The sequence below is a fragment of the Sciurus carolinensis genome, chromosome 13 (assembly GCF_902686445.1).
Source record: "Sciurus carolinensis chromosome 13, mSciCar1.2, whole genome shotgun sequence".
Classification (NCBI taxonomy): domain Eukaryota; kingdom Metazoa; phylum Chordata; class Mammalia; order Rodentia; family Sciuridae; genus Sciurus; species Sciurus carolinensis.
The window spans coordinates 12465537-12476280 of NC_062225.1; the positions used below are offsets into that span (position 1 = coordinate 12465537).

The 10744-nt window shown below is 43.5% G+C and overlaps 1 protein-coding gene across 2 annotated transcripts in view; it reads right to left on the reverse strand.

The window, feature by feature from the left end:
- Positions 1–9643, reverse strand: part of Slc9a2 (solute carrier family 9 member A2) — a 93928-nt gene extending 84285 nt beyond the window's left edge. The window contains exon 1 of one of the 2 annotated variants that reach the window (XM_047522390.1): positions 9064–9643. In XM_047522390.1, the coding sequence (XP_047378346.1) occupies positions 9064–9352 (289 nt within the window). In that variant the 5' untranslated portion in view covers positions 9353–9643. The remainder of the gene's footprint in view (positions 1–9063) is intronic. The other variant, XM_047522391.1, reaches the window with a different exon arrangement.
- Positions 9644–10744: the final 1101 nt, after the last annotated feature.

The window sequence follows — 10744 nt, forward strand, 5'->3', positions numbered from 1 at the left end:
TCTTCTCCATGAGAGGTAGGATAGCAGCAGCAGACACAGTGAATGAGGAGGAACTGGCTGGGGACCCATCGCTACTCCTTAATGCTGTACACTAGGGACAAGAATGGGGCCTACCTTGCAAAGTTACTATGAGGAGTAAATAAGATAATGAATGCAAAGTAGTTAGTTGACTGCACGACCTGGCAGGGCACACGGTTTGTCCTTGTCAGCTGTTATTATTTTATTAAAGAAACTGTGATAGATAGAGCCTCACCCATCTCCACCCTCCAAGCCACAAGAAAAGCTGATATGGGTGGCAATACAAAGCTCAGGTTTCCCAGCCAGTGGATCCCTAGGAAACAAACCTAGGAATTGGGAGCCGCCGAGGTACTAGTGAAAGGGTCACAGAAACGTGGTCAGGGAGTTGCTTCTTGCCCTGTTGCTCCTCAAGGAACTTCCTAACAAAACTCTTGAACTTGTGTAGAATGTTTTTCTGTACACAACAGGCATGTGTAATCTGGTCATTTTCAGTGGACATTTCTAAATGGTTTTTATGGTTTTTTTTTTTTTTTTTTTCTTTTCTGTTCTTCCCTTGTGAGACTTCGTATGCCCATGTGGAGTAAGAACACGGAATTCATCTGCAAAGAATGATTCTGTCCCAGCCACATAGGGAGCATGCTGAAGAATTGCCCTGTCTTCTCCTTGGAATTATTGGAGATGAAGAGGAATATAAGATTTCTTCATACAAGGGACCAACTTGACAAATCGAGATTAAGAAAGCCCATGAACAGTGATGAACAATGTACAGGACTATTCCAGGAAATAACTCAAACATGACTCATTATATTTAAAAGATGTAATTGCAAGAGAGTAACCTATAATTGGACAGGTATCATTAAGAATGACAAGATGTCCACATCTATACTTCACTCAATATAATAAGCACATGATTCTCTTGGCTTAAACTTATTTTCCTACAGAAGTAAAAGCTTTGTTATAAATGATTTCCTCCCTTACAGATAATTTTATATTATCCTTATAAAATACTAAACAAATAGGAGAGATAATTTATTCCAATTTTGACCAGTTTTATAGGAGGACTGAGTAGGTAAAGACTTGCCAGGGTCACAAGACCAAGTTAATGGAAGAACTGGAGTTACCACAGGACCTTCCTGCTTCTGCTCTGGGAGGACCTTTTCCAAAATTCAAGTTCAATACTTCCTCACCTGCTAAGCTATTCCTCTTCTATCCAAAGCATAAAAATATAGAATATGAAGTAAAGGCAGTTATACCTCTACAGCCTGCAGATAAAAAGAAAAGTATTATTACTTTCATCTTACATTAGAGAGAAGCCATTGTGATATTCTGTGAAATACAACCATGAACTATAAACACTGTATAGAAAGCTTTCCTTTAAAAGGTGTCCTGCAAAATATGAATACAGATACAGTCTTCTCTTGTTGCAAATATATAATATTAATATCTATCCAAGTTCAAAATAAAGGAAAATATAGAGGAGGCCAGAAATAAGGAGAGAAATCAAACTGATTAGAGATTGGTCAGTAGGATTTCAAGCCATAGTGACCAGGGACATTCCAGACATGGACTCAAGTCCTGTGTGCTAAGGACCTGGCACCTTTAACACCTGCATGAAGAAAAGAAGTCTGACTTTAGATCACTAAAGGAAGGTCTCTTGCATAAATCCCCACGTCTCAAAGAGCTACTTTGTCCTAAATAAATAAATAAATAGGGGGAAAAAGCAATGCCTGTAGCCAGGGAAAAAGAAAGGGCAACATGCCAAATATTTCTGGCTTTGGACCAGGGAGACATGCACCCGTAGAGTATTAAACTCCAGGTTTACAGCACATACAGGTCTAAGGCGTATATTAGAATACTTGAGTCATATAGGAAGGCCAAGCTAAGCAATGCACTAAAAACAGATCATTCATAAAACCATAGGTTCCAGGGGTTGAGGGGAAGACTTGAAACCATTTTTTAAGAATATTTTCAACTTAAGGGAAACTGCCAAATAAACATGACCTGATAAAGCTAAGTTCACAACAAAACTATAATCTGTGCAAGAAAAAAACACACCAAAGGGAAAGTCAGTACATGTGCTGAACATGAAAATCAGCACCCCAGAATCAGGAAAAAGAAGAACAAACTGAAGGAGCCTATAAAATGACTATAGTTTAAATAAATAGAGGAATGAAAGATGATTTAAAATTAAGTAATTAGTGGCAATTAAGTATATTTAAGGAGAACACTATGAATGAAATGCAGATAGACTTGAAAAAGGATCACAAAAGCTTAAATGAAAACATAATTAAAATAAAAGCCCAATGAGTAGGTTAACTATAGCTCAGGAACACACTGAGAGTAATAAGATAAACTGGAAATAAGGATCCAATGAAATCACCAAGAAATGGCACAAAAATGAAAAGTGCTGAAAAAACATAAAACCAGTTTAAAAACATGGACAAGACAGAAAACTTAGGTCCCAAGACAGAAAAATTAGGTAAGTCCATTCCTACACACTGAGAAAACAGCAGAGAATTAGAAATAACCAAACAAAACATTTTTTTCAAGAATCAGAGAAAAAAAGCCAGATAAATTCAAAAGGGAAACAAGAATAAAAATACAACTCTCCTTGGCAAAAAGCAAGATGGAAAGCAATGAAATCACATCTTCCACGTGGTAGTAACTCCAAACCTCATACTCAGTTATATTTTCATGTAAGAGCATAATCAATATAAAGACAAGTTCAGACAAGACTAAAGACAAACCTCCTGAAGCATCTACTAAGGAATATACTGCAGTACAAAGGAAAGGAAGAAAGAGACCAAAGAAACAGTTTTTTAAAATTGATGAACATATCTGCAAGTCTACATGAACATTTGTTCATAAAAAGATTATACTGAGCTGGACACAATGGCATATACCTATAATTCCCGTGGCTCAGGAGGCTGAGGCAGGAGGATTCCAAGTTCAAAGCCAGACTCAACAAAAGGAGGCAACTTAGTGACACCTGGACTCTAAGTAAAATACAAAATAGGGCTGGGGATGTGACTCAGTGGCTCAGTCCTTGAGTTCAATCCCCGATATAAAAAAAAAGAAAAAAGATAATATTGCCAGACACTGTGGCTCCCTCCTGTAATCCCAGCAACTCAGGAGGCAGAAGCAGGCAGGTCAAAAGTTTGAGGCCAACCTCAATAATTTAGTGAGACTCTGTTTCAAAATTTAAAAAAAGGGCTAGGGATATAGCTCAATGGTAATATATACACAATTAATTTTAAACTAAACCAGGCCTAAATTACAAAGAAAAAAAAAAAAGTGAATTTCGATATAGGGATTTAAAACTTTATAAATGTCAAGTATAACACAGGAAGAGGACAATAATAAAATAGATGTTGTATTTGCTATGATCCAGAAAATTATTTTAACACTCTACATATATTAACTAATTTAATTTTCATGATAACCCAATATTGACATTTTTATTATTTCTATTTCTCCACAAGGACAACTGAGTCCAGAAAGATTAAGTTATGCACTCCAAACCACACAACTGCAAAATATGTAGAAAAATCCATGTAGGATGTGAGTCAAAGCTCCTATCAAATCATATAATCATATTAAAATGTAAGAGTAACCACAAAAAGAAAAGAATAGGTCACTATGCATAAGAATATATAAGAAAAAAGTGATCATATCAAAATATGGCAGAAAAGGAAAATAAAGACACCAACTAAAAGAGAGTGAACTGAGAAAATAAGTCTAAATGTATCAGTGCTCACAATGAATGTCATTATAGACCTCTCTGAAAACCATAGGAATTTGAAATTTAAAGATATAAATAATATTTGTCCATTTTAGCATCAGCACACATCCACTTGGGAGCTCAGAGATTCATAAAACCATGGCATCCCATACCAGAGGGACTATTGGAAACAAGAGTGATTATGTTTTCAACTCTTAGGATTTTTTTTCAGGGATTAGTTACACTGTAGGGTGGGGCTGACATATTAGAAAATAAGTAAATTCAACAATTCGCAAGTCGAGCTTTTGATTCAAGAATTAAATAAATGAATAAACCAAATAAACCCAAAGAAAGCAGCACTCAGTAAATCATGAAGGCAGGAACAGAGGCTGATCAATTAGAAGTTGATTAAAAAAGCAAATTATATTTCAAAAGAATGAGATGGATGAACTTCTGAGAATTTTGATCAAGGTAAGAAAAGAGAATAAACATCTTAGGAATCAAAAGGACAACATGAGTGCAGGTAGAGTGGAAATCTTTAGAATCATTTTTTTTTTAATTTCCAATAAATGCAAAATATTAAGTGAAATGATAATTTTTAGAAAAATGTAAATCACCAAAATTGGGCCATAGAACCATATAGAGCTATAAACATAAAAACAAATCAGTGGTCAAAAATCTACCTGTATATAAAAACCAATAAATTCACCCAGTTTTATATAGGCAAGTTTTTACAACCATACAAGGAACAAACAAATTTACACGAAAGTTCCCTATGTACTTCTTAGGGCTTCAAGATAAGTCAAAAATTCTGTAAGAAATCAAACATCTCATCAGTGCTAAATATCGCTCTCCTCGTTAAAGTTGATGCAGAGTACCATTTTCAACTGGTAAACAGTTATCTGTTATTATTTTAAACGGCGCAAAACCACTTTGGCAGTAGAGCATAGTGACGAAATTCTAGAGGACACCTGAGTTGGTCTTTAGAAAAACACACGAGAGAGCTGCTGAAGTCCTCCTTCACACAGGACACACATAATGTACAGCCAGCCCTATGGGAGTCAATGGAAGGTTCCAGAAAGCAGGGAATAAAGACTCTTCTTTTAGCTTTACTGGGACCCAGCACATGCCACGAGGAACACCTGACATTAGAAGTGCGTTCAGTGTCAGATGTTGTTGAAATCCTAGGTGAAGAGCAGGACCTTCAGACCATGGCCAACCACACACGTCAGGTAAACCAACAGCACAAAGAGAAACAGATCCAGTGCAAACGATGAGTAATCACAGAGACAAAAATCTCTGAAATTTAGGCAGATATGTAACTCTCCAGCTTTATATTTCAGATTCAGGACAGCCTGGAGCCCAGAGGAGACATCTTCTTGGGCCAAATTGTTTTCTGCTGTTCCCTTAAAATAATAAGAATTCAAGTTATTTAATTCTGAGACAACAGAATGGGAGGAAGTGGAAGATTCTGCAGTCTTACCTCAAGGATAGGGGCGAAGGAAATCAAAAAGATCGGATGACCATTCCACCTGGCAGGAGGGGCAGAGAGACCAGCCCTAGGAGGCCACAAGGACTAGGTAAAAGCTCATGAGGAAGCTGAGTGGGGGTAAGCAGAGGACCCAGAGCTTATGTTCACTCAGGTGATTACAAACCCCACTGACCCAATTCATGGGCCAAAAACTCAGACTAGATGATCCTACAACACACCAGGAAATTCTCCTCTTCTTCATTCCTTGGCAACCTATCATTCCAAGCTGTAGAACTCATCCCTGCATCCAGGGCTCACCAGGCAAAGTGTGTATTTATAACTACAAAAAAAAAAAAATCAAGGGTTGCTCAAAACATAAATATTCAAAGCGAAAGAATAATAAAAGCTCACGTGTGTGAGGCCTTAAGGGGGAAAAAAAACAAACTAGGAAATGTTTCTTGCCAACATGTTTAAAGCTTCTCCAGAATGCACTAAATTTACTATGTTCTGTTGTTTTTTTAGACCACCTCACATACACATGCACACCACCATAATTATCATCACCCTCAGACTTATAGGAAATTTTATAACTGTAGAACTTCTATTTTTTAACCAAATAATTAGGAGGCTGATTCTTTCCTGATAGGGAAAACATTAAGCAGCTAAACCGAATCATTCAACGCTCCTCCAAACAAGGGTTTTCTCAGTCCTAACTATAATATTTCTAAGATTACAGTGTGCTGTAATATGGAAAACCATTATGAATTCACCACCCAGTGTTATTTCAACCCCCTACAAATGTTATGAGGAGTTTTCACTTTGGGGAACCTGTTACCCTTGTTTAGAATAATCACTAGTAATGTCTGGCCACATTCTCTGGGGCAGGTAAGCTTAGGTACACTGGGTAAGTGGCATAAAGTGCCCCAAATAAAATTGTAGCACTCTGCATGAGTTAGCATTTATGTCACCTTGTAGCTTCACATTCCCTTACCGAGCCCAACTCACCCTCCTTCCCAAATAGGAGCAATTTAGGATACATGTTATCCCCCGCTTTTCTAATACAAAAATTAGAACAGAACTTCAATGCCTTGGTGACTGTTTAATGGGTTGTGACACCAGGACAATCTTGCCCAAAGCCAAAGTTCAGGGCCCAAGGGCAGGAGCAAGGGTTGGGGCTTTCTGGGCATTCGAAGGATCGTCTAGGTACACAGCTAAAGAAGCAGGAGAGGGTGGAGTTATGGAAAGCAAAAACGTAGCACCAGACTCAGTACCATTTTTTTGGACTCCAAAACTCCATTTGCTGCCCCAAGAACCATACCTTTCCCCTCACCCGGCACATATTCTGCTTGGGAGCTCAGACCCCTCTCTGGACAGGAGATGTGAATGTCCACAGTGTATCTCTTCACTGCCCCAGATGCAAAGAAGAAAGATAAAATAGTAGCCAGAGAACTGCAGAATCAAGTGAATAAATGGCAGATGGATCTGGAGGATGCAAGTGCAATATGTAATGTTTTCCACAGTGAAATGCAATACAGGGTGGCCGGAACCGTGACAGGTAGCAGAGAAGCAGCCAGGAAAACAGAAACACACTCAGGCTAAGAAACTGCTAACGGGCAGACGAATGCACCTGCGGACTTTTACGCACGCAAGCATGAACGACTTAACAAAACACCACACGATTACAGTGATAAGGTCAAGGAAGATGAATGGAACAACACAGAAAGACATCAAGTGCAAAAGGCCACCCACAGAATACAGGCGCTTGAAATAAGCTGAGATAACGTCGGATGGAGAGAAACACCGGAGGCAGCCCAGGACAGTGGAAAAGGAAGCGAAGTGCCAGAAACAGCACAGTTACTACTGCCACTCTTACTGGTCCACCATCACCATTGCCACTGAGGATGACTCGAAGGTGCGGTGCTACTACATGCACGGTTCAGACAATGTTGGGCACATCCGTTCTCAATCCTCGCAACAGAACAAGTCTCCAGGGCAGACACAAAGATGAAGTGTAGACTGACCTGGCTGGATTTCTGGCTCCCCACCCCCGTCCCCCCACCACACACACCAGCAAATAAACCTCCCCATGCCTCAGATTCCTGCTATACAAAACAGGCTCATCACACCAACCCAGGATGGAGGCTGTGAAAATGAGAGATAATGAACTTAAGTGCCTACTAGCGGCTGTTATTAGTGTAATTAATCTGATTAAAATAATCAGGAGTGAAGAACAGAGGAAGGAGTTGGAATAGAAAAGGCAACAGAAAAGCAGTAATGGATATGGGTCAGAGTCAGTCAGTGATGGAGCCTCCAGACTCAGAGGGAGGCTGAAGAGAACCCTCACCCAGTCCCTGACTTTGCAAGCCCCTGGGTATAAAGAGTCTCTGAGCCTCTATCAAGCGAGAGCCTCTACCGGTACTCCCTACAGGGCAGGGATGTTGCAAGAATCTTATGAAAAGATGGCATCTGATTTTATTATTAGAGGCCATGAGTTTATGCATCTGATGGGTAGATGGATGGGGAAGTTCATTTCCTTTGCACCATTGCTCAGGGGGAATTAAAACACTCAACTAGCAGAGCCATGCCAAAGCCAGGCAATTAGAGACTGCAAAGTCATGAAATATTATGTGGCTTCTTTGGTCACCACAAATCTAATTAATTTAAACTGACATGGATGATGTGCTTTATCCTTACCTCCCACAACTTCCACCCTCTTACAAATCATCCCTTCCGCCTGCTTTGCGGTCTTCTTCAATTTATGCCTTTGTTCATTCCTGCCTGGAATGTTGTACCCTGTCATCTCCAATTGACCAGTCCCTGGCCATCTTGAAAACCCAGTTTACATGCTTCCTGTCTCAAGAAGTGACCCCTGCCGCCCTATATTGCCATATGATATTTTATGAATTTCTCACCCTCCTTAGCACTTCTCTGTGCTATAACCATGGGTGTAAATACCTCTCTCCACTAATCAGTAATTTCCCCGGGGGTGACAGGTCATGTGTTCTTTCATCCCCCAAGGAGAACGCATAAAACAGATAACATACAAAATCTGTTGACCTTATAACTTTTTCCAATCATTACAATAGTAATTAATGTACTTTAAGGTTTTTGCAAGAGTCTTTAAAATGTAAAGTGAGAATAAAAGAGAGCACCATGAATATAATGTAAAAGATTACTTGTAGGTTGAGAAAATCATCCTAAGCTTACTGTTTTCCAAATAGGAGTTAAGGATGAGGTGAAAAGTGGGTTACTTTTAAATATGTATCTCACACCTCACTGGCCTTAGTCATTCCTAGAGAGTGACAGTCTCAGCTCAAAAGAGGGAAGGAGACAGGGCACTCCCGTCCCTGCTGCAGGCACTCAGGTGTCCCTGGTCTCCTTCCATGCACTTCATTAGTCAGGGGCATGGCTGGGTCTGTGTTACTGCCAATGTCCTCTGTCCTATAGCATTCAGGGCTTCAATGATTTTAGCCTTGGTACTTACTTGCACCTGTCTCTTGTAGGTGCGACTGATACGCTTCAGCCTAGCCACTTCCTCCCTCAGCAAACAGGTCTCACTTAACTTTGGCAAAGAGCTGTCAAACTTGGCGTTCAAAGCAGGATCAAGCAGCAAATCGCTAAATTTGTATGGGCTAATCCTTTGGGGCCATTTCAAGGCCAATGACCACTTAGGAACCAAAGCATGAAACTATTCTTCTCAAGAACTTTTTCAATGGGCAGAAGTTGCTCTATAGGTCGCCCCTGTTTAGAGGAGGTGGCCACGACTAGGAGGTCGACTCACCTATTAGGTTACCCACCAGGCGTCTGCGTCGCGATCGTCCCCGCCCCCACCCTGCAGGTCCAGCCGCCTTACCGATCTTGGCCAGGGAGGCCAGCAGGATCCACAGGGTGATCTCGAAGGGGATCTGCACGTGGGGGTAATCCAGGGTGAACACCGGCAGACGGCTTTCCTCAAACGGCGTGGTTCCCGGAGCCACCACACTCGCTGGGCTAGGCTGGCTGGAGCTGGTGCCCTTGGCCTTTGGCGTGTCTAGGAGGGTCTCTGCCAGGGCGCCCGCCGGCCCCGCCACCTGCAGGAGCAGCAGCAGCAGAAGCCCAGGCGGCGGCGCCAACAGGCTCCGCCGGGTGCCTGCTGGTTCCATGGGGTCGGCTCTGGGTGCAGCTGTGGAACCGGGCGCTCGGCCCTCTGCGCGCTCAGCGCATCGCGCCGGGACAGCGCCACCCGCTCAGTCCTGCGAAGAGCCGGACAGCGAGAGGCTCACGCCGCCGCCGCGGAGCCGGGTCTCTGCAGCCTGCAGGCTTGGTCCCCGTCGCGAACAGGCTCACTGGAGGGGCGCGCGCGGCGACAGGAGGTCACCGCGCGGACCCTTGGCCGCCCTCAGCCGCCCTCCGCCGACAGCCGCCCGCCCATGCCCGGTCCGCGGCTCGCGGGCCCCAGCTGCAGGCCCTGCCCGGGGCGGCCCGCGGGCGGGGACGAGGGCGGGGCGGGCGCTGCGCCCGGGCCGCGGGGCGGGAGGACTCGTGGACCCAGCCGGTGCACTGCGCACCTGCTGGAGCCTGCGGGCGACACGAGGCCCTGGTGACCGCGGGGGCGACGACTGTGCTCTTTTCTTGTCGGTCCCGTATGCCAAGACCTGCCACCCCCGGGGCCGGTGAGCTGTGGGTGGAATCGCCCCGCTGCGCGCTGGTGGCCGGAGCTGTCCCCGCCCCGGAGGCCGCCTCTGGCGTCCGGCCAGTGAAGAGACCGACGCTACCCACGCGACGCACTCTTGTCCCCTCTCCTGCAAGGAGACACCCGGGTGCGCTGGGCACGCGAGAAGGCGCTGCAGACTCAAGGTAGAGAGGAGAAACCCGGCTCGGTGGAATAGGGGTGCCATCACCCCAGCCCGGGCACTGCGGAGGCCGAGACAGGCAACGGAGCTCGCCTCGCTTTGCACCCCTTTGGAGAGTCAGCAAGTCGAATACAAGGCACTCGCTGCACCGAAACTCCCTGTGCAGAACGCAGTGTTCCCACGCTCCCACAGAAGCCTTTCCTTTCCTACCTTGTGCTGGTCTCGCTCATTGTAACACTGTCGATTCCACTATTCTTCTCCCTCCCCCAGCTCGTGCAAAAGAAAAACATCTTTCTCTGTTTTTAGGCTTAGAGGTGAACATGTCTGAGAGCATCAGAAATATAATTATTTCATGGAAAACCAGTGATTTGCCTAGCTCAGATTGACTTGCTCCGCTAATTACAGGACCCGGCTGTGGTTTGGAAAGGGAAGGAAAAGGGAGCGTGATTCTCCCAGATCTAAAAGAGCTTTATCTTTCAGCGCCAACCTCTCTCCTCTGCTCCTCCTCCTTCGGGTGTTTTATGCTTCGCTGGTTGCAATCTTACTGTCCAGGCATCTTTATCACCAGAAATTGAAACGAACAAGAAAAAGGAGACCAGTGGCCACTCATATTCACTGAAACAAGTCCCCCTTTGATATTTGTGAAATAAAATCCTTCTCTTTTTTTGTCTTGTGTGTGTGTATATGTGTGTGTGGAAATGT